Below are 26,796 nucleotides of genomic sequence, written 5' to 3' on the forward strand. Positions count from 1 at the left end.
TTGATGTTATTTGGCTTCCGACAGCAAATTTCCAGAGTCAGTCTGTGCCATTCTTGGTCCTGAATCTACTTTACTGTAGGAATGCTGATGATTGAGGGATCTAATTGAGATAAGAGAAACTCCTGAACTAGTTCCTCTTGTTGATCATTATTTCCTAATTTTGTCCTCTTATTTACTAAAAATAGTATACCACTGTTGGTTTGTAATTCCAATTTCTATACTTTGTTTTCTTCTACCATCCACTAGAACATTACCATTTAGACAAGGATTTCTTCTGTGATCTTGGAACTTTATTTGCTTCCTGTTACCCAAATTTTGCTGTATAAACAGTATTTTATGAGGTGCTTAATTTTTACTTGACAAGTTTAACAAATCATCCAATGGTGTTACATTATTTATTTTATGGACTTTGAGTATATTTTTTGAAGGCTTTGAGCAATATTTGACAGGCGAGGCACTCAATTTGCTCATTGTTTTTACTGTAGAAAACGTTTTTTCAAATTTGCCGTTTTAGCACTCATTTCTTGAACAACAGTTTTATCAAGGAAACCCACAGATTTTTTTGTTAGGCTGGAAAAAGTCTGTGAAAAGTTATAAAGTTTATTCCAAGATACGTTTTCAAATATCTGCTTGCTAGTTTTCTTCCTTAGTTTATCATCTACAACTCTACGGCTTACTTCAAAAGATACTGCTTGTATAGCTTTCTTCTGTGTTGTAGGCAGAGTTCTTTTGGGTTTGGAAGGAGTAATAAATTGACCTCTAGCTACAGATTTGAGCATTCCACAATTTCTTTCTAAAACAATATTTGATCTTTTATATGGGTAACCATTCCCATTTTCCATAGAATGGGGAGGAAGCCTGTTTTTTGTCAAAAGTAACATTTGTACATATCCAGTCTCATGGAAAATTATGGGATTTGTATCATTTTCTTCCTGTGGATTAAAGAAGAGAGTATTCGTCATCAGTCTATTGAGGCAAGAAGGCTATAATTTTTAAAACATGAAAATAAAATCGTAAAGTATTCTAGAAATGACTACATAGAAGTTTTTAATATAAACAATAATGGTATTTAAACATACAAAAAAGATGTCCTTGTATGTGACACACTTCTTTCTCTTGACACTCTGTTCAGATGTTAGGAGTAAAATCTGAACTTTTGGCCTCCTAAAACCCTTTTTGAAATAGAGTGAGATATAAAGTCTTTATGTTTGGTGTTGTCACTGGGAAATATGATAGTTGGTGGGATGGAACATTGTTCTGTCATTTCTTAGGTTTCCATGTCCAGAAATAAGCAGCATACCAAAAAATGGATTGAGTCAAAAATCAAAAGAAATATAACTGATTATAAGCCAAAATTACAGTCTGAGTATCCTAGTAAGTTCAGACAGTGGAAAATTTTCTTTAAAATAATTATATTCATTACTATACCCCAACATTTAGCACAATACTTAGTCCAATAAAAAGTGCTCAATATATATCTGTGGAATAAAATAGCCAAAGTAATAGATTGACTTAAAAATAGATTACTTTTATCACAGTAGTAGCAAAATCTGTATGTATGAGCTACTCACTGAACTCTTTTCCACATTTCCATTGTAAGGAAAAAAGATTAACTCCACAGAAACTCATCAAATATGAGTAGAACTAGTATTTAGTCTGTAAACTTTAAGTCAATGATTGCTACTTTTCTTTTAGAAATATAATTAATGAAGTAAGAAATTAGGATCATCTCATTGTATATTAGTGTCCTTAGTGTGAAAGGCATATTAATGCATACGATCACTGAAAAAATGACAAAAGATCTAGTTTTGCAATCCACTGGTGATGCCCATGTTACCTATTTAGTGATAGGAGTAGAGGTCTGTCAAATTTTTGGTCTGTCTAATCAATACCTTAGGGAATTTTCCACCTTCCGAGTCAAAGTACACTTAGGTACAGGCAAAAACTCACTTTATCAGCCTCGCTTGAGGTTAGGGCGTAGGTGTGTGACCTAGGCTCTGCCACTCAGACACACCTAAGACAGTCTTCAGTTCAGAAAAAGCAAGCATTTTGAAAAGTAGGCATTGTGAAAACTATTCTAGTGAGGATGGTGGTAGATATATCTAGCGGAAGGGCAGCACTGGAAAAGATCTTAGAAACAGTGTCCCCTGCCCAGAGTCAGAGTTGTAAACTTTTATCTGTGACAACAGCATGGGCCCCAGTAGAGCAACGTGGGGCTGTAACAGGGTTAGTCCTGATTGGAGAGCTTTCAAGCCAGATTGTCTCTCCAGCATCCCAGAGACTCTGAGCTACCAGATGGCCTTTAATAAATGTATTTTCTCGTTGAAATACTTAAAATAGATTGATAGAAAAGTGAAACATAATCCAGTCATTAAAAAAAATACCATCTTTATATTTCTTTTATAATCAAGAAAATTTGATAAATTGTTCTTTATAAAGAAAAACACAAAATTTTCAGCTGGTGCAGAGGAATCCCCAGATTTGGGGTGGAGGTTCTAAAAAGAACACTAAGAACTTGTGTTGTTGTCACTTCAGAATATGAAGCCAAGAGGGAAGGAGAATTTATCAAAGATTCTGGGCACTGGAGTACGACATTCCCACAAGGAGTAATAATACACATTTTTACTGAACAGTAGTAGATGTTTTTATTACCGTGTAAGAAGTTGCTGTCTTTGCTGGACTAATGTCGATTATCTTGGCATTTGACTTTTTCAGTTCATCCTCAAAGCACAAGGGGGGCAAGCTTTTCTTTCTTACTGAATACTCATTTAATTGATCCTTTCTGATGGATTTATTGTCTTTTGTACTAAAATCATTCATCTCTGGAGGAGATTTTATTCTGAAAATGAACACAAGTTCAGCATAAATGTTTATAGGGCTGATTTCAGCTTGTCTGTTCTTGTCTGCCTTTCCCATTCCTCAACATCATTACTGCTATAGAACAAATATATGGACACCAAGCGGGGGAAGCGGGGGCGTGGGGTGGGTGGGATGAATTGCGATTGACATATATACACTAATATGTATAAAATAGATAACTAATTAGAACCTGCTGTATAGCACAGGGAACTCCACTTCACTGTACAGTAGAAACTAACACAACATTGTAAAACAGCTATACCCCAATTAAAAAAAAAATCACTACTGCTAACATCTCCCTCAAACCCTCTGCCATGCTTTCAACCTGACAAGACCATCCTTTCCTGCTTGGTTTGTGGGGGAAAATAGCAAAAGCAGGGGTGGAAGCAAGACCATAGTATGTGTGCCTCTCTGGTTTTTGAGTGGAGAGGAAGTATATTATGTAGGTTGAGGAGAACAACAAAGGAAGAGAGATATATTTGCCACATCCTTTGTTGAGATTCTGGGATGAAAGTGCTTTGCAGGGTAGCTTCCTGCCAACACAGGGTGACCCTAGCTTTGTTATCAGGATGAAATGGTGTGGTTAGGCAGAGAGAGGATATAGTTTTCATTCCAGATCTCCCTTGGTCCACACGTGACATGGACACTGAGATTAGGCTTGCAACATGCTTGTCATTGAAGGGTGCAGTGACCCATAGCAAAGGCTTGACTTGGGTGAGGTATAAATAGACAGTCTAAGAAGAGATGAAGACATGACAAGAACTAAATGAGTCCTACCATACTAGTGATAGTTGAGAGTGGACCCTATCCAGGTTCAGAGAGAATAGACTGTGTGTTCATGAAGCACAAATGTCAGTAGCCACAGAACATCTAGGAATGAGGTCAGCAGTACAAGGGCACTGACCCAGATCCCTGGCCAAGTACCTTTTCCTCAATGTCACAAAGTCCAGTGAGCCCCTCACTCATATACTAAGATACCATGGTAGAAAGAAACAGAAAGACTGTGTTAAGCCTAAAGAGGCTGTGCATTTTTACTCCAAACAAAGTTTAAAACACAATGGATTAATATGAATTTTTTTCATTACACAGGGTTTGAGGATCTCATGAGAAGTATCAGAACTATATAAAAATAAAAAGCTACTTTTTTTCACATCCATGTTGTAGTGTAATTAAATTTGTATCTACTATAAAAATGCAATTGTATTCTCTCCATTCATTTTTCATTGTCTTCCTCTCCATTTGACTGTGAACTTGCAGCAGACAGAGCATGTGCTCAAGGTCTGAATGTGACCTTGTGTCACATGTGTATGACCTTGTCTGAATGTGAATGTGACTAGCTGAGCAGTCTTAGAACGGTCATTGGATTGTAGTATGGGCCTAGATGTCCATAATAAGACAGAATAAATTCATTCTGGTCTACAAGAAAATAAAAGGCAGAACTCTTCTTCTCAGAAACATCTTCGAACAAAATAAAATAAAAAAATTAAATAAATTACCTTTTATTAACTTAATCTTCTAAGTGACCAACCAAATCAAATGATCCCCTAGGTTTTTTTTTTCAGTTTGAGCTGAAATTATAAAAGATTTTCACAAAAGACACATATATATTATGGCATTTAGAAAATACTTTGTATAAAATATTTTTCAATGTAAAATAACATGGAAAGTACTTGGTATTGTGCTTGATCTGTAGTAGCTATTCAGTAAAAACTTCTCCTCTTTTTTTTTTGCAGTACGCGGGCCTCTCACTGTTGTGGCCTCTCCCGTTGTGGAGCACAGGCTCAGCAGCCATGGCTCACAGGCCTAGTTGCTCCGCGGCATGTGGGATCCTCCCAGACCGGGACACGAACCCGTGTCCCCTGCATCGGCAGGCGGACTCTCAACCACTGCATCACCAGGGAAGCCCAGTAAAAACTTCTTAAGTGAACAAGATAGAACTGGAAAAGACTGAGATCAAGGATCTAATGTTTGGCTAACATAAAACTGGTCTTGGGGGATTTTTGTTGAAGAAAGGCATTCCGAAATCTGCAAATCTCTCTAAAATGTAAAGTCATTATTAGCCAGTAGGAAGCCTCAAATGGTTAAACACTTGGTATGGAGACAGGTCAGTTAGCACATGCCAAACAGACTTTGCCACCTGGCATGAATAAAGTGTCCAGGGCGGAACTCTTCCAAATATGCCTGCTGGCCACTCCAGCATTTCTCTACTTTCTTAAACATGTTCCCAGACACACATGCTGTTGGCAATAAATTCAGTTTTTTTCTTATCCTCAAGTAGTTTGTATCCTAGTGCAATGTTTCCCAACCTTTTCCACATAATGACAGACATATTAGTTAATAGTCTTTGTTCAGTACACTGAGATAAACACTTGAGAACACTTGTAGCCTGGCTACCATGGGGCCAACTCCACAGTTTTGAAGGTTGAAGGATCAGCATTTCAGCACACCTATAACCCTCTCTGAGCACAAAATTACCACAGTTTATTGGTTAGGAAGCTCTGCTCTAGAGAGAGGAAATAGTCAAAAGACAAACAAACCAACCAACAAAACATATATATAAAATAATTTCAACTACTTGTAAGTATTACAGAAAAATATAAACATAATACTTTATCTAAGGTGGCTATGGGAGACCTCTCTCACAAGGGGATATTTGAGTTGAAATCTGAGAAAGGGAAGGAGACAGCCAGGTGAAGAGCTGGGGGAATAGCAAGTGTAAAGGTCTGAGTATGAAACCAGCTTGGAATGCTCACTGGAAGGCCAGAGTTGCTGGAGTGCAGTGATGAGGAGAGTGGAGTAAGATGAGATGAGACAGGTGTCAGGGGCCAAAACATATAAGGGCACACGTAGAACAGCCCGCCACTGCTATCAAGGAACATTTCAGAGAAGATGTGACATCTGAGTAGAACTTAAAGGATAATGCGTTAAAAAGAGGGTTGCCTACTTAAGAGTCTTTTTTCCCCCTTTTTTGCTAACAGAACTCCGATCCTATTCATTTTTCTCCAAGCAACCCTGTCCTCCAAGGGAGGCTGAGCGCCTTCCTAAATCAAGGGAATGAACCTGGAATAATCTAAGCCTGTGCTTTTCAAAATGTGAGCTACAACCCATCAATTTAGACAATAAATCAATTTAGCATCTCCTGACCAACATTTTAAAAAGTAGAATAGAATAGGGTGTATCACATAGATCCTTAGTAACAATTGTTCAAAACACTAAAATACTGCAATCAATTTCAACTAACAGAAAGACAAATAATTAGGGGTCTATGAATCTGAATCTTCTGCTCCACAGACAGATAGATTGATAGATACATATAGATATTGATATAGATATCAATCATTGTGATATAAAAAGTATTTCATACTGTGGGTTGTGTTAAAAGCTGATAATGATTTACTGGTTTTTAGATATGAGTGTATGAAGCTATTCTAGCCAAAGAGACACCAGGGGAGGTCTGCTGGAGGGCTTTGGGGAGCATTTTCCTCATTCTTACAAAAGGGTCAAAGAGGGACTTCCCTGGTGGTCCAGTGATAAAGAATCTGCCTCACAATGTAGGGGACGCAGGTTCCATCCCTCGTCAGGGAACTAAGATCCCACATGCCACAGTGCAACTAAGCCCGTGTGCCACAGCTACTGAGCTTGCACACCTCGACTAGAGCCCGTGTGCTGCAAACTACAGAGCCCTTGAGCCCTGGAGCCTGTGCACCACAACTAGAGAGAGAAAACCCACACGCCACAACTAGAGAGAAGTCCATGCACCACAAGGAAGAGCCTGCATGCCGCAACGAAAGATCCCACATGCCTCAATGAAGATCCTGCGTTCCAACTAAGACCCCACGCAGCCAAAAATAATAAAATAAATCTTTAAAAGAAAAAAAGGGTCAAAGAGCTTTTCTCCTTTTCAGTGGGTGCTGTTACCAGTTATCTTCAATAGTGGTCACCATCTTGTACAGCAAGGCTAGGAGGACAAGCTAGTTGCTGAGACAGTAGAGGCAAGTTGAAGAAAGATGGAGAAGCTGGATATTTGATGGCATCATTAAACCCCTGAATTAACCTGGAGCTGCCTTACTGATGGACTTCTTGTTATTTGAGATTATAAATATCTTTTTTGTCTAAATCATATGGAGTTAGTTTTCTTTTAATTGCAGCTAAAAGTGTCCCAACTATTCAAGATGAATAGGAATCTATCAGGAGAAGTATGTTCTGAGCATAAAGAACAGAGTGGGTCAATCACACAGTAGTTGGAACAGACTGTTTGCTGTGATTAGACTCAGTATAAGCAAAGGACAGAATAGACGACTGGAAAGATATTATATGCCATACTAAGGAATCTAAGCTTTACCATTTTTGCTATAGAGTCTTCAGATGTTATTAAGTAGTGAAATAATGTGGTAATATGATTAGATACTGATATTCCTTGGCTAAAGATTTTCTTAATGCCTATATCTTAAAGTTAAATGCAGTTAATTTTCAGTTACTTCAATATAAACACACAATGAGTATACCTGGAAATAGAGTCTTTTTCATTCTTATAAGCATTAGACTGAATGCTGGGTACAGGAGAAAAGATTGTAGAACCCAATGTTCTTCTACATTGTTGTTGTCTATGCTGTGAATACAGTTCATGGAAGGGCTTAGCATGTTCTTCCTAAACATAAAGAAAAGGGGAAACTATCTTAGAAATTATTTTTTCCATATCTATATTGTAAATAATTTATACTTGATTATTCATATTTGGAATAGCTAATTATGATAACTAACAGCTGACTAGATCTTTAAATAATTTCAAATATAATGATTATTTAATCCTCAAAAAAAAAGCCCTATGAAATAGATGTTATTACCACTTCTTAGATGAGGGAACAAGTCTACAGAAATTTAAAAATTTGCCTATGCTCACACTTTTTACTAACTTTTATTTTCTTTGTCTCTAAAACTTAGCCATTATTTTCATATAAAATGTATTTCTCCAAATGTAGAGAAAGTCTAAAGTTTAAGTACTGAGAAAAAAAAGCCCTCTTGGTTTATACAGAAACTTTACTGTCTCATACACAGAGCAGGTACAGCAGAATAGTTCTGAGTAAAGGGGGAGAAACTGGAAAAAAGTGATCCAGCTTTACCTAGTGTCTCAGATTGTCTCTGTATATTTCTATTTAAATATAATTATTTAGATACCCCAAATAAACAAGCATATGTAAGTATAAACTGCGTAACTTGTGACTGTCCCTCAACCAACCAAACAAATATTTGTTTAGTACCTACAATTTTTTTTCACACTAGGCACAGAATATATTTCATTCTGGATAATATGAGATAAAAATTTTAAATATGACAAAAATCCAGGCCATAAAGAATTCACATTCTAAATATATATGATTAGCATACATGAGTCATTGGCAAATAATGTAATAAGATAATATCACTAAGAACCAAACCAATCAATACAATCTTTAAACGAGGAGGAGTTTAGAAGAGAGGGCTGGAATAGACAGGAAACATTTCATCAGTGAGGAAGAACTTAATGCTGGGATTTGGAGATAAGAACATATCAGGAGAGGCCAACAACATACGTCCAGGGTATTCATAAGACAATCAACAGCATATTCAAAGCCAGGTGGGGCAGGGGAGCATTTATCATTTGTAGTGTATAAAGGGTAAGTTTCAATAGTCAAGAAGGGTGGTTGTGAGAGGGATAGACTATCGATGTCTTCAGAGTCAAACAGATAAACTTTAATGTAAAGAAAAATGGCCAAAATTGACTTGAGAAGAAGTAGAAAATTTGAGCATACCAATAATTCTTAAAAGAAATGTAAAGAAGTTTCAAATAACTACCTTTAAAAAAGTAACCCAGCCCAAATAGATTTATACATAGGTTCTTTCAAATTTTTATGCAACAAACAATTCTTAGGCAATATAATATCAGTTAAATTAAAAAATAAATAACAACAAAGACTTTTCAGTTCTTTTCATAGCTGACATAGTCTTGACACCAAAGTCTGGAAAGATAATGCACCAGAAGAAGCCTACAAGCTAATTTCACATATGACTTCAGGTGATTTCACAAATTCAAAATAAAATACTACTCAACACTGTACTAATGGAACAATTTGTAATGGCCAAACAAAATTATCAAGAAATTAAAAGCTCCTGGGCTTCCCTGGTGGAGCAGTGGTTGAGAGTCTGCCTGCTGATGCAGGGGACACGGGTTCGTGTCCCGGTCCGGGAAGATCCCACATGCCTCAGAGTGGCTGGGCCCGTGAGCCACGGCCACTGAGCCTGCGCGTCCGGAGCCTGTGCTCCGCAACGGGAGAGGCCACAACAGTGAGAGGCCTGCATACCGCAAAAAAAAATAAAAGAAATTAAAAGCTCCTAATAGTTCTAAGTTATTATAATTTATGTCCCAATAGATCAAAGGAGAAAAATAATGTAATTATTTTAATAGCTGTAATATTTAAAATACATTTGATAAATTCAGTAACCATCATTGATAAGAACTGTAATAAAACTAAAGAGAATACTTTCTTAATATGATAAAGAATATCTTAGCAAAATTTAAAAAATTATACCCGTATAAAACCAATAACTAATATTATGGTTAATGACAATACACGAGTGTGTGGCATGACAATAGTGACACCTATCATCACTATTATTTATAGATGTTTAGGAAATATTGAGCAATGCAGTAGGAAAAAATAAAGGAAGTAGTAAAAACTCTGGAAAATTCTTTTTCAATATGGCTGAGTAAGCCTCTATCAGAGCCACTCTCTCTCAGATAAAAACTATAAACTCTAGACAAAATACTCTAGAAAACACAAACACATACACACACACACAAGTTGCCTGAAGGTCCTGGAGAATGAACAAAAGCAGGTGACAAAGAAAAAGCATTGAAACTTGGAATTACTGACTTGCGTAGAGTGAAGTTTTTATTTTTATGGCTTTTAGTTTGAAGGCAGGCCAAAGTATAGGACATCTAAAACTCTGATAGAAAACTTAAGTTCTTTCTGGCCAGAAGAACCAGAGGAAAAAGTTCAGGCTGACCAAAACTTCTGGGAAATGAGAAGGGAATGATAGAAAGAAGAGTGCCAAAGATGATAGCCCCATCTTTTATGTATAAACCCTGTCCAAGTCTCTTGCTGACTCATGAACGATGCATGTTTAGGGAAAACCGCAAGCAGTGCAGCTAAGGATATAACAACTGAACTGAAATTTGAGCTGCTTCTATAGAGACAGAGTATATTTTGAGCCCAACCAAGTTAGCTGACTACTAAACAGTAACATCATTACTCTTTGTAGGAATATAACAGACTCTGGAGTCTCCACATTATAACAGTTGTGGTGTCCAGGATAAATCCAACTTAACATACAAAGACCAGGAAAATGAAACCTAGTCTCAACAGAGAAGGCTATCAATCAAAACCAACCTTGAAATGACCCAGATGTTGGAATTATCAGATTTTATGGCAGCTATTATAATTATGCTCAATGAAAAAAGTAAAATATGTTCACAGTGAATGAGAAAAAAGGAAATCTTAGAGAAATAGAAACTATTTTAAAAAATGGAAATTCTAGAACCGAAAATATATAATACCTGAAGTAAAAAAACTCACTGGTTGACTTTAAAACAGAATGGAGACATCAGAGTAAAGAGTCAGGGAACTTTAATAGAAACCAATAGAAGTTACCCAATATGAAAAAAGAGAGGAGAATTTTTGTTTTTTAGAGGGATTCAGAGACATATGTGTCCCTGTGAGAAAACAATAATGAAAAGTCTGAGCCTGCTCACCTACCCTGTGATCTCAGGCCACAAGTCTCTGGACAGGAGGCTGGCTGCTATAGGAACTCAATAAATACTTGCTGAACTCAAAAAAGAAAAGTCTGATATATGTGTAACAAGAATCCCAGAAGGACAGGAAAGGTAGAATGGGGTAGAAAAATATTTAAATAAATAGTAGTGAGATGAAATATGATCTTAATTTGATGAAAGACATAAATTTATAAATTCCAGAAGCTTAATGAACCCTAAGCAGGATAATTAAGAAGAACACCATGCTTAAGCACATAATCAAACTGCTGAAAACCAAGTATGAGGAAAACATCTTTAAGCAGCCAGAGGAAAACAAGTTATACACACAGGGGAACAATTCAAAATACCCCTGATTTCTCATCAGAAACTATGGCGGTCAGAACTGTGAAGGCCAGTAGATGTTGGAACATCATCAATATGCTGAAAGAAAAAACAATTATCAGCCAAAGTTTTGTGTCAAGCAAAAATTTCCTTCAGAATATCCTTAAGACACTTTCAGGTAAAAGAAAACAGAGAATTTGTTGCCAGCAGACCTTCACTACAAAATATACTTGAGGGAGTTCTTCAGGATAAAGGGAAATGATACCAGATGGAAATATATCTTCAGGAAGTACTGAAGAGCATCAGATCTGGTTGTATTTGGTTGTTTTTTTACTCTGTTACTTTCTTTAAAACATATAGGAGTGTTGAAAGCAAAAATTATGATATTGTCTTATGGGGTTTATAGTAATACATGAAAACTATATTATGAAAGACAGGGTTAGTAAATGGATTCATACAATTTAAAGGCTTCTAAATCTTTATGTGAAATAGTACAATTTTACTCTAAGTAGGCTTTGAAAAGTTGATGATGTATATTTTAATCCCTAAAGATACCACTAAAAAATCCAAACACAAAGAGGTACAGCTAAAAGTCAATAAATTAAAATGTTAAAAAATATTCAAATTATCCAAAAGAAGGCAGGAAAAGAAGAATGCATATATATGCATATATGTGCATTTGAACAGTGCTTGGCACACTCACGTACTACATAGATGTTTGCTATTATTATCATTCACCACAAGAAAAAAGAAAGGCAACTAGGAACTCCAGAAAAAGTACACAAGACAGTCAAGATGTAAATATAAGGGAAATTAGTATATGGCATTATTTTTTAGTAACTGATGGAGAATAAGAAAAGAGAGCCTATTGTTTTTACACTGCACCCCTTGAGAAGAAACATAGTCCTAGCACACTACTTTGTTCTACAATAAACAATTATTTACAAAAATGTAATAATATAAATGCTGTTTAAAGCGTTTTTAGCTTTAGAATTAATCTACAGACAAAACATAAAGGCTTAATCAGAGTTTCAAAGTGAGTATAATCACTGACCTCAAAAGTGTAAAAATAAAGATATACTTGACCTAGGGAAGAAGATGTGGAGGAAAGGCTAAAACTGTTAAGTTCTTTCATCTTAAGTAAAGAGGAATCAGGAGTTAGTGATTAAAGTTGATAGGAAAGAAAAAAGTATTTAGATATATTATTTCAATGTTAAAACAGAAGAAGCAGAAAAGTAACTATCAAAGATACAGAAGAGGGGGCTTCCCTGGTGGCACAGTGGTTGAGAGTCCGCCTGCTGATGCAGGGGACACGGGTTCGTGGCCCGGTCCGGAGGGATCCCACATGCCGCGGAGCGGCTGGGCCCGTGAGCCATGGCCGCTGAGCCTGTGCGTCTGGAGCCTGTGCTCCACAATGGGAGAGGCCACAACAGTGAGAAGCCCGCGTACAGCCAAAAAAAAAAAAGATACAGAAGAGGAAAGAGGGAGAGAGGTGAGATGTAGTGTAAATAAACTAATTCAAATCTTTGTTTTTGATTATGCAGTAGATAATGCTTAAAGTTGATAAATAAAAAATTAGCAGTAGAAGCTCATTCTTTAGAATTATAGAGTTAATCATAAGAGGAATTGAAACCCCAAAAGGTTAAACATGGTTGCTTCTGAAAAGAGGAAATTAGAACAGGAAGAATGGGTGCAAGGGCTTTGTGTTCTTATTAGCCTTTCTATATTATTTAATTTAAAAAGGCATATGTATATTTTAATTTGTTTTCTAAAAATTAAAATGTTTTATATAAGATGCTAGTAAATTTATTATGATGAGTAATCTTATGATGAAGTTACAATATATTTATATTTCTTGGGAGATTTTTATTAAACACAAACCTATATAAAACATGTAGATGAGGATAAAACTAATAAGCCAGACAGTGTATTTTGTCAATATTTTTTAAAAGTATAAAAGGTATAAATTTGCAATAAAATGATAACATGTTATTAATTATGGTGCAAAGTATGTATTTCTTCATGTTTCATTCTCCAGATTAGCAATAAACAGGGTTAATAATAAGTAAATTAAGTGAGAGAGTGTCATGGACTTACGAGTACTACCAAATATAAAATAGCTAGTGGGAAGCAGCCACATAGCACAGGGAGATCAGCTTGGTGCTTTGTGATCACCTAGAGGGGTGGGATAGGGAGGGTGGGAGGGAGCCGCAAGAGGGAGGAGGTATGAGGATATATGTATATGTATAGCTGATTCACTTTGTTCTAAACCAGAAACTAACACACCACTGTAAAACAATTATACTCCAATAAAGATGTTAAAAAAGAAAGAAAGAAAGAGCCTGCTGAGAAGAGGGGAAGGAGGTCCAGCACTTCAGCTGCCATCTTGCCACAGAGTGGAAAACCAAGGCAGGAAACCATTGTTGAGAGATGAAGACTGACCCATGATGGCATCATATCAGCCCCTGGATCCAGCTATGCCTGAAGCTAGACAGCCCTGGACATTTCATGTACATGAGCCAATAAATTGCCTTTTGTGTTTAAAAAATAAATAAATAAATATAATAATAAGAAGAAGTAAATTAACACCTAAGAGACTCTCTTAAATGACTTCCCTTTGCTGATTCTCTGTATTAATTTCTCTCTCTAGTCTCCTAGATAAAACCTCCTGAATAATATCCAGGCATGCTCAATGGTCAAGGCTGGTTGGTCACTTTTCAGGATGCCCATGTACCTCTGCTCAGGTTGTTAGCAAGAGTCAATAGTTCTGGTGCTACAGACATAGAGAACAGACTTGGGGTTGCCAAGAGGGAGAGGTGTGGGGGAGGGATGGATTAGGAGTTTAGGATTAGCAGATGCAAACTATTATATGTAGAATGGATAAACAACAAGGTCCTACTGCATAGTACTGAGAACTATATTCAATATCCTGTGATAAACCATAATGCAAAAGAATATGAAAGAATGTATATATATGTATAACTGACTCATTTTGCTATACAGCAGAAATGAACACAACATTGTAAATCAACTATACTTCAAGAAAATAAATTTTTAAAAAATGTTTCCAATAGTATTGGTGCTAAACCTGTTATAATCATTGTTATTGTAATTATGTGAGTTAAATAACTATAACCAAAACGGTCTTTTGGCTTCCCTGGTGGCGCAGTGGTTGAGAGTCCGCCTGCCGATGCAGGGTAAACGGGTTCGTGCCACGGTCTGGGAAGATCCCACGTGCCGCGGAGCGGCTGGGCCCGTGAGCCGTGGCCGCTGAGCCTGCACGTCCGGAGCCTGTGCTCCGCAACGGGAGAGGCCACAACAGTGAGAGACCCGCGTACCGCAAAAAAAAAAAAAAAAAAGGTCTTGGCTACACATCAAAAGATTAACAAATGGATGTATATTTTTATATTCTAAATTAAAATAAAATATTTAAATTATGCACATATAATTTTCTATGAGGCCCTGTCTTAACTGACTTTGGTAACTTTATGATAACATTCAATAAATAATTTCCACTGTATTGCCTGTCCAACAGATAACATATTATTTTCTCTGTTATTGCCATATATAAAGTTTTGCATAATGTCAGAGACGAAATCACTTTAAAATTTTATGCTTCTGAATCCTAAAATTCATTTAAATTTGGGATTTGTAGAAAAATATATAAAACTATTAGGGATAATCTGGATTTCTATTAAATAATTGTAAGCATGCAAATTAAACCTACCTCAGTTGTATCCTTAAGATAATGAAAAGATCTAATAGATCTTGATTTTAGATATTCTTCTACTGGCTCTAAAGAAAGAAATCCAAACATAAATGATATTTCTATACTGTTAGACTACTTCTAATTTAACTCAACAAACCATTTTCTCTACTTGTAAACTTTTTAGAAATGTAGTTTGTTAGAGCTAAATATATTCTAGAATAATTTGCTTTTAAAAAGAATTTCTATTAACAGAATATAACATTCAATTACTATTGTACAATAAAGCTGTATTTTCTTAGAAAAAAAGATTTCTAAATAAAACAGAATCATACTTGATAGTCAAATAAATCTTCTCATTAATTCCTTTGAAAAGAGAAAGATTCCTCTAATCCTGAATCCCCCATCTCCAATTATGAGTTTTACTAATTTGTATTATCATTTAATGGATTTTTTTTTTTAAGTAGGTATAATGTATGGTCAAGCATGCAGACTTTGGATGTAGGTAGCCTGGGACCAAAAACTACTTTTCTGTTTGTGAGTTATGTAGCTTTAGGAAAATCATTTAACCCCACTGAGCTTTAGCTTCCCCATCTGTTAAGTGGAAATAATAGTACTTATGTAACAGGGATGCTGTAAGAATTAAATGAGATAATAGATGTAACAAACTTACATCTGGTATTCCTTCAATCAACAGTTATTTGTTGATCACCTGCAATGTGCCAGGCCAGTGCCTGGTGTTGGACTCTGGAATTGTGATTTCTGCCCAATGATGCACACATTTTATTGGATAGTACAGAAAAGAATTAAGTAAAGAAACAAAGGAGTGAACAATTATAAATTGAGATGCATGCCGTGACAGACATAGACAGATTTTGGTGAGGGACAGCATGAGAGGGAGGTATAATTTAGATAGGGTAGTTGCTAGGGATTGAATGTTTGTGTCTCTCCCACAATTCATATGTTGAAGCTCTAATTTTCAATGTGGTGGTTTTGGGAGTTGGGCTTTGGGGAGATAATTAGGTTTAGATGAGGTGATAAGGGTAGAACGTCCATGATGAGAATAATGCTCTCTCCGCCATGTGAGAATAAAGTAAGAAGGTGGCTGTCTGCAAACGAAGAAGAAGACTCTCAACAGAACCTGATCCTACTGATCTCAGGCTTCCAGCCTCCAGTGAGAACTGTGAGAAATAAATATTTGTTGTTTAAGCCACCCAGTTTATAGTACTTTGTTATAGCAGCCTGAATAAGAGAGAAATTGGGACTGAGAGGTGGGGTGCTGCTGTAACAAATACCTAAAAATATAAAAGAACCTTTGGAACTGGGTAGTGGGTAGAGGCCGAAAGAGTTGTGAGGTGCATGCTAGAAAAAGCTAATATGGCCATGAAGAGATTTTAAAGGCAATTCTGGTGAGAACTCAGAAAGAAAGAGGAGAGCCATTGAGGAAGCTTTCATTTTCACTGAGAATACATGAATAACCATATGCAGAAATGTTGGTAGAAATACGGATGGTAAAGGCCATTCTGATGAGGTCTCAGACAGAAATGGGGAACATGCTATTGGACAATGGAGCAAAGGTGATCCTTGTTATAAAGTGGCAAAGAACTTGGCTGACTTGTGTTTGTGTTCTGGTTTTGTTGTAGAAGGTAGAACTTGTGAGTGATGAAATTGGATAGTTAGCTGAGATTTCTAAGCAAAGTGTTAAAGAAGAGGCTTGATTTCTCCTGACTGCTTGTAGTAAAAATGCAAGACGGGAGAAATGAATTGAAGACAAAATCGTTAAGCAAAATGGAACCAGAACTTAAGAATTTAGAAAATTCTCGTATTACAATAACTGAGAAAGCACGTTCAAAAGAGAACACTAAGGCTGTGGTGCACTGACCATTTGATAAGGAGATAAGGAGATTGGTATGGGTGTGAAACATGGACCTAATCAGCCATCCCAGGAGAGACACTGCCAGTTTGAAGTGAAGGGGATAGAGACAGGATAAAATGAAGGAAGGCTGTCGGACTTCTTGGGTTTTACAGGATAGGACCACAGAGCTATGCACTGCAAACATGCTATTCCTCAAGACAAGGGAAGAATGACCATGAAGGTGACTCAAAGATCATCAGGCCTGCCTCAGTATCAAAATCAGAGGCCACTGCCTCAGTTTCTGCCTATGGAGCCCTTGGGGGTGGGCCAACACTCTCACTAGATAGTCCTGGGGATGAAATCCTGGCCTAGCAGAGTCCCAGTGGGGAAGTGGGGGAGATGTGACCCCCCCCCACTCAGCAGAGTTGTGAGAGCAGGACCTCTGCCCCAGTGGGTCAGGAAGGCAGAGCATCAAGCCAAAGAGGATTATCCTTGAGCCTTAAGATCTCATGACGTTTGTCTTAGTAGGTTTTAAACTTCCTTGGGACCCATTACTCCATTCTTCTTTCCTATTTCTCCCTTTTGGAATGAGAATGTCTATCTTATTCCTGTCCCAACTGTATTTTGGAAGCACATAATTTGTTTGATTCCACAGGTTCAAGCTGGAGAGGAATTTTGCCTCAGGATCAATCATACCTTGAGTCTCACCATAGCTGATTTAGATGATATTTAGGTAAGACTTTGGACTTTAGTGATAACATAAAACTCAGTACAGCAGGAAAATAATTAACATGTTCTAGGATTCCTTTATTGTCCAGAAGGAGGGTAACAATATATTTTGAAAGGATGAATATTGTAATTTCTAGGGTAATCATTTAAAGAATAGAAACAGAATGCATGACTACCAAATTAGTAAAGGGGAAAAGTTTAAAATTTAAAAAGTCAATCCTAAATAAGACATAAGAGGACAGAAGAAGAAACACAGAATCAACAGGAGAGAAAGAACAAAATAAGATGGCAGATTTAAATCCAAAGATATAAGTAGTTACATTAAGTATAAATGGACTAAATGCTCCATTTCAAAGACAAAGATTACAGAGTAGATTTAAAAATCTAACAATTTGATGTTTACAAGAGATAAGACTCTTATGTAAGAGATCATAATGTTACAGAAATGTGGCAACAAGATGATGGAAAAAGATATACCATGTAAATGTTAGCCAAAAGAAAGCTGGGGTAACTACAGTAATACTGGATAATAAAACAATCACTTTGTAATGAAAAAGGGTTCAATTCACTAGAAATATATAATAATTCTAAAATTTTATGCAATTAATAACACAGCCTAAACTATATTAAAGATCTGTAAAGCAAAATTTGATAATTCTACAAGGAAAAAATAAATGAGTCTGAAATTTCTCAGCAATTGACAGAATAAGCAAGCAGAAAAATAAAAAAGGATATAGAAGAGTTGAAAAACAATGAAGAAATTTGACCTAAAAGACATATGTAGAACATTGCACCCAACAGCTGCAGAATATACTTTATTTTCAAGCACATACTGAACATTTACAACAATCGACCATATACTGGGTGAAAATACAAGTGTTAACTAATTACATAGGACTGAAATTCTATGGATTACATCCTCAAACTACAATGTAATTGTGCTAAAAATTTATAGCCAAAAGCTAATTAGAAAAGCCTAATATATTTTGAATTAAGACATAAACTTCCAAATAACCAATGTGTCAGAAGAAGAAATCATAATGGAAAACAGAAAATAACCATGATACTCTTGAAGAACAAGGTGGGAAGACTTGCTTTACCAGATATCAAGGGTTATTTTAAGCCACAGAAATTAATGTTGTTTGGTATTGATATTGAAATGGATAAATAATATAATGAAACATAATAAGAACTCCAGAACAAAGAGCCCAGAGTATTAGGGAAAGAATAGCCTTTTTTTTTTTTTTTTTTTTTTTTTGGATACGTGGCTCCCACTGTTGTGGCCTCTCCCGTTGCGGAGCACAGGCTCCAGACGCGCAGGCTCAGCGGCCATGGCTCACGGGCCCAGCCGCTCCGCGGCATGTGGGACCTTCCCGGACCGTGGCACGAACCTGTGTCCCCTGCATCAGCAGGCAGACTCCCAACCACTACACCACCAGGGAAGCCCAAGAATAGCCTTTTTAATACCACACTGGGATAGCTGGGTATTCACATGAACAAAAACTAAACTTGACTCTTACCTCACTCAAAATGTAATTCCAGGTAGCCTTTAGACCTAAAGGTAAAAAGAAGAACTAAAATCTTTTGCAAGATAAATAGAAAAAGATATTCATGACCACAGAGTAGGAAAAGATTTCTTAGATATGGTACAAAAAGTACTTATCAAATAAGAAAAGATTTGGTATATTTGACCTTATTAAAGTGGAAGAATTTTTGTTCATCAAAAAGACACCATAAAGAGAGTGAAAAGAAAACCCATAGAAAAGGGGAAGATATTCACAACACGCCAAACCAACAAAGAACTAGTAAAAAGAATATATTTAAAAATCAACAAGAAAAGGATAAAAAACTAATTTTAAAATAAGGTAAAACTTGGATGATTTCCAAAAGTATAAATCCAATTTGTCAATAGTCTATGAAAAAGTTCTCAAACCTATTAGTAATCACAGAAATGCAAATTAAAACATAATGATATACTATTATATACCCAGTAGATTGCTAAAATGGAAAACTGACAATTCCAAGTGTTAGGAAGCAGAACAAAAAGAACCCTCACAAATCTGATGGGAGCATAAATTGGTAAAAACACTTTGGAAAGTTGACATTATCTATTATAGTTGAAGATAAGCATCCCCGGTAATGTAAATGCTGGATATACACTCTCAAGAAACTTTTACACAGATGCAGCAGGATGCCTAAACAAAAATATTCATTTCAGCATTGCAATGACTGACAAACTAAAAACCCCAAATTTCAAGAGTAGTACAAAGCGTGATATATTCATGCAATGGAATACTTAACAGCAATGAAAATGAAGCAACTACACCTCCACAGCACAATATGAGTGAATCTTACAAACAATGCTAAGAAAAAAAAAAAAATGAATGCATACAGCATGATTACATTCATATACAGTGAAAAGCAAGCAAACTAAACAATATTCTTTAGAGATGCAAATAATAGATGGTAAAAATGTAAAGAAAAGTAAGGAAGTGATTACCACAGAAATCAGGACAGTAGTAACTCCCAGGGACAAGGAAGGGAGAGGTGATTTGGGAAAGGTCAAGTGGTGATGTTGGCAATGCTCTATTTCTTGATGTGCAATATGGTTATATAGGTATTTTTTTTAATAATTGGTTATTATACTGTACATTTTATGCTATATTCACTTTTCATAATGTATGTTATTTCATAATTTTAAATGGTTTAATAAAAAAGGAAAGTGATTATAAAGAGGGCAAGAATGAAAGAAGAAATACCTGTCGGCAAGCTACTATAGTTGACACACAAAGATGATGATGATTTGGATTAGGGTGGTGACAGCAGACATGGTGAAAATAGATTAATTCAAGATGAGTTAGAATGAAAAGAGCTTGTTGACATATTGAACTTTGGGGAGGAGGGAAAGAAGAGATCAAGGATTGCTTCTAGGTTTTAGACTTGAGCCAGTTGGAGTAAATTGGTCCAATGTATTGAGAATGGAATGCTGTTGTGGGGAGGGGATGGGAGAGAAAGTTTGAGAGGATGGCTAGGATAGGGAATCATGAGACCAGTTCTGGATATTAGGTTTAAGATGTAATGAGAAGTTTGAGTGGAGATATCAAATAGGTAGTTCAGTGTAGGTACCTGCCCTTCAGAGGATTAGTCTGGATTGAGTTATAAATGAAGGATTTAACGGTATCTCTACGGTATTTTAAACCATAGAGATTTAAAATACAGTTGGGTGATCTAATCTGTAAGACTGGATTAGATCACCCAAGGAGACAGAATGTAGAAGCAGAGGCAGGCTCAGGATTGAGCTCTGAGCAAATACAGTATTTTAAGGATGAAGAAGAGAAATTAAAAAGAGAGACTGAGAAAGGGTGAGATAGCAGAAAAACAGAGTTTTAAGCAGAAGGGAGTGATCAACTAACTATAGTGGGACTGAGAGGTGGCAGAAAAATATCCTTTGGATTTAGCAACATGGAGATCACTGGTACTCTTAATCAGTGTAACTTCAGTAGAATGGTGGAGGCAAGACCAATTTGGAGTAGGTTGAAGTTTAAACAAAAGTTGACAGAGTGGGCTTCCCTGGTGGCGCAGTGGTTGGGAGTCCACCTGCCGATGCAGGGTACACGGGTTCGCGGCGCGGTCCGGGAAAATCCCACATGCCACAGAGTGGCTAGGCCCGTGAGCCATGGCCACTGAGCCTGCGCGTCCGGAGCCTGTGCTCCGCAACGGGAGAGGCCACAACAGTGAGAGGCCCACGTACCGCAAAAAAAAAAAAAAAAAAATGTTGAGGGAGTAGAGACAGTATATGTAAACAAATCTTTTGAGGAATTAGATTACGAAGTGTCACAGAAATGAGGCAATATGGGGCAATGTGGATTCAAGGAGCCTCAGTCAGGGTTGTTGATGAGCATGACACAATTAGATGGGTTTTTTGATAATGCCAGGGAAAGAAAAACAAAGACAACATAAAACACTCAAATTTTCTGAGGATCTATAACGCTGTTTCCTAGCTCACAGATTCCTGAAGTTTCTAGGAAAGTGAGTTCCTTTACAGTCCCTGTAAAGTAAATTTCTACTAAGTAAGATGTACAAGCTTGAATGATTTTTTTAAAACAATTACAAGAAAACTCAGGATTGAGCTGAAAGGAAATCCAGAGATTTTCTTTCCAGAAAAGTAAACATAAAAATATATTCTTAATTTGTGAATTGTACAAATGTCTATTCTGACATTTATCATCTCTTTCTCTTAGGAAATTCTTCTTTATAGCTCACTGACATCTTTCACACTTCAGTTATAACCCATAGGCTTTCAAGCAAATGCTTTCAACAGAAACATCGAATTATAAGAACTTATAAGACAAACATTAATAAATAATAAAGTATTTAATAAAAGAACTTCATTAATACATCAAAACAGAGATAAATATACAAAGCATTACCTATTGACTTGATTTCTTGAATTTTTATTTTTGTTGGTACAAAGTGTGGTCTTAAATTTGACTTTTCAAAATCACTCTTTTTAGGTTCAGGCATATTTTTGAAGGAGACATATCTGAAAGAAATAAAATTAATCTAAATTAAAATAATCAGAAAATGTACAAAACTAATCTAAAAAATAAATTTGGAGAAATGTGGGCAAGTCCCAGTTATACAGATTTGAATGTTATTGTTTTAATATATTATAGTACAAAGTGTAAAAGATTGGGACTGATTAAGCAGGAGCTAAAAAATTAGTGGTAATCACTGGAAACAGAGAGAGAAAAGTGCTGTTGTCATAGAATTGAGGGCACTCAGGAAACTATTGTTCACAAGCTAATTAACCCTTTTAGAAAAATACATTGGAAATTTGTTAAATGAGATACTGGGGACATTGCCAAGCCTAGTCATAGTGGTGGTTTATGCAGTTAGGGTCAGCTCAGATTCCAGAATAGTATACCAGATAGGATCACAGAATCCATTTACTGTAAACAGAAATTTTTCTCCACTAAATTCTTTAACTGACTATTGAGGGTATGTAATTATAATAATTATATAATTTATGATATTTCTGACCTCTAAATGCTATGACTCAGATCTCAGACACTCACCTTTAGTTTATGTCATCCAGTCTCCCACTTTTTATTATCTATAGGTTGATGTCCTCCAGATTTATAGTACAGACCCCAAACTCTTCCCTGAGCTCCAGATTTACATATCCCACTGCTACATGATTTCTGCAGTTAGATATATCATGGGAATTTCAAACATATTCAAAACCAAATGTTTGCTTCCACTTCCTTTCCAATCTGTTCCTTCCCCAGGTTTTCTCATTTCCATTCAGCCAGAGGCTTAGGCCAAAAACTCTGCAATCATCTTTGACTTTTATTTCTCTCGTTCCCCATATCTCGTTCCCGATATCTCAGCACATCTCATTGGACCTTTCTTTGAAATACATTCCAAATCCAACCACTTCTTTCCTCATCACATCTACCCTAGTCCAAGGCCCCTTCATCTCTCATCTGAACTACTTCTCTACATCCCTCGTCTTCTTCTATCTGCTCTCTCTGCTATCACTCTTGTGCCCAGCAGTATTTTCCCAATGCAACCATGGTGGCACCTGTAAAATATAAATGAGACTCTCATTTCCCTCCAACCGTTTCCTGTCACACTGAAATGAAATTCACAATTCTCATTGTAAGACAGAAACTTTCCTCCCAATTCTTGTATTTCCAAGTAGAGGAGCTTCCATTGAATGCCCCTCCAGGCCTCTCTCTGTGCGTCCCTTTACCCCTCTCCTCCACATGGAAGCAGAGTGAGTTTTTTGGCTGTTTGGCTTAAGGAAAGGAACTTATGCTCCCACGTAAGTACCTTGGCCCTTGCTCTCCCCTCTGCCTGTAATATTCTTCCCCTAGGTATTGCAAGGTTTACTCACTTAAATCATAAGAGATGTATTTCATAAGTCTTTACTCAAATTTCCATCTCTTCAGAAAGGTCTTTTTGTGCCCCCTCTCATCTAATATAGTAAATTATGGGAATCAATCTTAATTCCGTTAATTTACTATATTTTTCTTCATAGCATTTATCACTAGTGAATGTATATTATACATTCATTTGCTTGTTTATTTGTTATCTGTCTCTCCACCTTATCCTAGAATGCAAATTGAGGGCAGGGTCTTTGTTTTAGTCACTGTTGTATTCCTAGCACCTAGAACAGTGACTGGCACATAGTACACGTACAATAAATATTTGTTGAATGTATGAATTGTTTTGGTAAATTTTGATTGAACTCTCTTATAATCTTACAATTTCCAATGAGTTTTCAGTTTATTCTCTTTAGGTTTTTCAATAAACAATCATTTAATCTTCATAAAATAATTTATCTGTTCCTTTCAAAACATTTAAATTTGTATATTATGTTGTTATTTAATATCATTGGCAAGTACTTCCAGAATAGTTTGGCATACTAGTGAGAACGGGCATCCCTCTGTTTCTAATTTAAATGGGAATGTGTCAAAGATTCCACCCTAATGTTGTTGGCTATTTAGTCTTGTTAAGGAGATGATTTTTTTATCCTTATCTTACTAAGGTATTTTTTCAAATACATTTGCAGAATATATAGAGATGTTCAGATATGGATTTCCTTACAGTGAACCAAAGAGCATGGGCTTTGAGGTTAGACCATACTTTGCATCTAAACTCTATGTAAACTTCTGCAGAATATTGAGTTTCTCTGAATCTCAGTCCCTCATATGCCAACTGAAGGTACTATTTACCTCTTGGGGTTGTTACAAGAATTATTTACGTTAGATAGGCACCTGCTGCTCACTGCAGCCGCCGGGTGACGCCTTTTGCCCCAGGGATCTCCCCACTGCCCCGCGCCTTGGGACCGCCTGTTGAAGACATGGGCATTATCGAGACCCAGCGGAAGCCAGAGGAAGGGAGGAGAGAGAAGGTGATAAATTCCAGAATCACTCATTCATCCCCACGCGGCAATTCTGGGGAAAACCTATGCGTGGTAGTGGATGTGGCTTTTTTTTCCTTTTTCTGCCCCCTCTCAGCCCTAATCCCCACCGTCTGTTCAGTACCACAAATAGAACCTTCTGTTGGATGAAATAAAATCAAACACTGGGCTTTCAAATAACAAACAAACAAACAAAAAACATTAGATAATAGTGAAATGTAATAAAATAATTAGGAGGTGATGAGTTTTATCTTTTTTAGTATGTCACTGAATTTTTAGCTTACATATTTAATTTAAATAATGACTGTGTTTAATAACCATCTAACAAAATCCCTGAAGATTCAACAATCAGCTCTAACAAATTGTTGGGAGCTGGCTCTAGCACACCAATGATCCCATACCAGAAGAAAAAAAAAGATTAAAAGAGGGAAGAAGAGGAGGTGCGCTAGAGGAAGACCACACTCATCTCCCACTTACAGGTCAGGACAGGAAGAATCAAATTACTGGCCATACCCCTTTTCATTTCAGGTCACTAAACTGGCTGATATGGGGGAAGGGGAAACCACAACTAAAACGTAGGATCAAAATACTAAACTGGTCAGACTTTTAATAACCAAAAATGATCAGAGTGAAATTGGAGAAATAAACATAAAACTGCTTTATGTTTTATGTTCCCAAGTTGAGAAAGGCAGTGAAACAGTTAAGCTAATATTTTTATTTTAGATTTTAAAAAAATCTATATTTATAAGCGAGATACTGCAATGGTTTTATATTCTTGTGGTCAGACTTGAGGTTCAAAGCTATCTTTATAAAAAGAATTGGAACTATTCCATCTCTATGCTCAGAAACCATTTAAATACTTCTTTGAAACGTTGTAGTCACCCTGACACAGCTTCAAGACTCTGCTTTTTCTTGTTTTTTCTTAATAAATTATTTTATTTCATTTATTTTTGGCTGTGTTGGGTCTTCCTTGCTGCGCATGGGCTTTCTCTAGTTGTGGTGAGTGGGGGTTACTCTTCGTTGCGGTGTGCAGGCATCTCATTGCAGTGGCTTCTCTTGTTGTGGAGCATGGGCTCTAGGCACGTGGGCTTCAGTAGTTGTGGAACGTGGGCTCAGTAGTTGTGGCTCGCGGGCTCTAGAGCCCAGGCTCAGTAGTTGTGGCACACGGGCTTAGTTGCTCTGCAGCATCTTCCCGGACCAGGGCTTGAACCCGTGTCCCCTGCATTGGCAGGCAGATTCTTAACCACTGCACCACCAGGGAAATCCAAGACACTGCTTTTGTAAAAGACAGTTCTTTGACAATTTCTCAAAATTTTCTAGTTATTGATTTAGTTACATTTTCTTTTTCTTCTTGATTCTATTTTCACCATTCACATTTTCCCAGATTATCCACTAACAGACTCATGTTTCAAAGCAGCTCAGTTATATGAAGTACTCATTATAATTATTTTAATTTCTTCTACGTCCATCGTCATAGCTCCTTTCTCATTACTAATATTGTGCCTTTATGTTGTCTGTTTCTTCTCTTCAATTTCGTAAATTATGGTCATTTTAACATTCTTTGGGGAGGTCTTAAACATGCTAATTTTGCAAAATGTTCTTAAAGATTCAGTGTGCTTATGAGAGGAAAGCCAAAGTCTGGTGGAAGTACTGGGAGATGACAGCTTTTTTTTTTTACATTTTTATTGAAGTATAATTGCTTTACAGTGGTGTGTTGGTTTCTGCTTTATAACAAAGTGAATCAGCTATACATATACATATATCCCTATATCTCCTCAATTTTGCATCTCCCTCCCATCCTCTCTATCCCAGTCCTCTAGGTGGTCACAAAGCACCAAGCTGATCTCCCTGTGCTATGCAGCTGCTTCCCACTAGCTTTCTATTTTATATTTGATAGTGTATATATGTCCATGCCACTCTCACTTCGTCCCAGCTTACCCTTCCCCCTCCCTGTGTACTCAAGTCTATTCTCTATGTCTGCGTCTTTATACCTGTTCTGCCCCTAGGCTCTTCAGAACCTTTATTTTTCTCTAGAATCCATATATATGTGTTAGCATGTGGCATTTGTTTTTCCCTTTATGACTTACTTCACACTGTGACAGTCTCTACATCCATCAACCTCACTACAAATAACTCAATTTCATTTCTCTTTATGGCTGAGTAATAGTCCATTGTATATATGTGCCACATCTTCTTTATCCATTCATCCAATGATGGACACTTAGGTTGCTTCCATGTCCTGCCTATTGTAAATAGTGCTGCAATGAACATTGTGGTACATGACTCTTTTTGAATTATGGTTTTCTCAGGGCATATGCCCAGTAATGGGATTGCTGGGTCATATGGTAGTTCTATTTTCAGTTTTTTAAGGAACTTCCATACTGTTCTCCATAGTGGCTGTATCAATTTACATTCCCACCAACAGTGAAAGAGGGTTCCCTTTTCTCCACACCCTCTCCAGCATTTATTGTTTGTAGATTTTTTGATGATGGCCATTCTGACTGATGTGAGGTGATACCTCATTGTAGTTTTGATTTGCATTTCTCTAATGATTAGTGATATTGAGCATCCTTTCACGCATTTGT

At 36.7% G+C, this 26,796-nt stretch overlaps 1 protein-coding gene across 1 annotated transcript in view; it reads right to left on the reverse strand.

Annotated features, from left to right (window-relative positions):
• Nucleotides 1-323: 323 nt before the first annotated feature.
• The window catches only part of CUNH1orf141 (chromosome unknown C1orf141 homolog), a 37,004-nt gene continuing 10,531 nt past the window's right edge, over nucleotides 324-26,796 (reverse strand). The window contains 6 exon segments of the mRNA XM_027114520.1: nucleotides 324-509; nucleotides 512-932; nucleotides 2,653-2,806; nucleotides 7,365-7,503; nucleotides 14,714-14,785; nucleotides 21,711-21,823. Of these exon segments, the coding sequence (XP_026970321.1) occupies nucleotides 346-509; nucleotides 512-932; nucleotides 2,653-2,806; nucleotides 7,365-7,503; nucleotides 14,714-14,785; nucleotides 21,711-21,823 (1,063 nt within the window). The 3' untranslated portion in view covers nucleotides 324-345.

The sequence above is a fragment of the Aethalodelphis obliquidens genome, unplaced genomic scaffold, assembly GCF_003676395.1.
Source record: "Aethalodelphis obliquidens isolate GAN/ISIS:26980383/991018 unplaced genomic scaffold, ASM367639v1 scaffold13, whole genome shotgun sequence".
NCBI classification, from domain to species: Eukaryota; Metazoa; Chordata; class Mammalia; order Artiodactyla; family Delphinidae; genus Aethalodelphis; species Aethalodelphis obliquidens.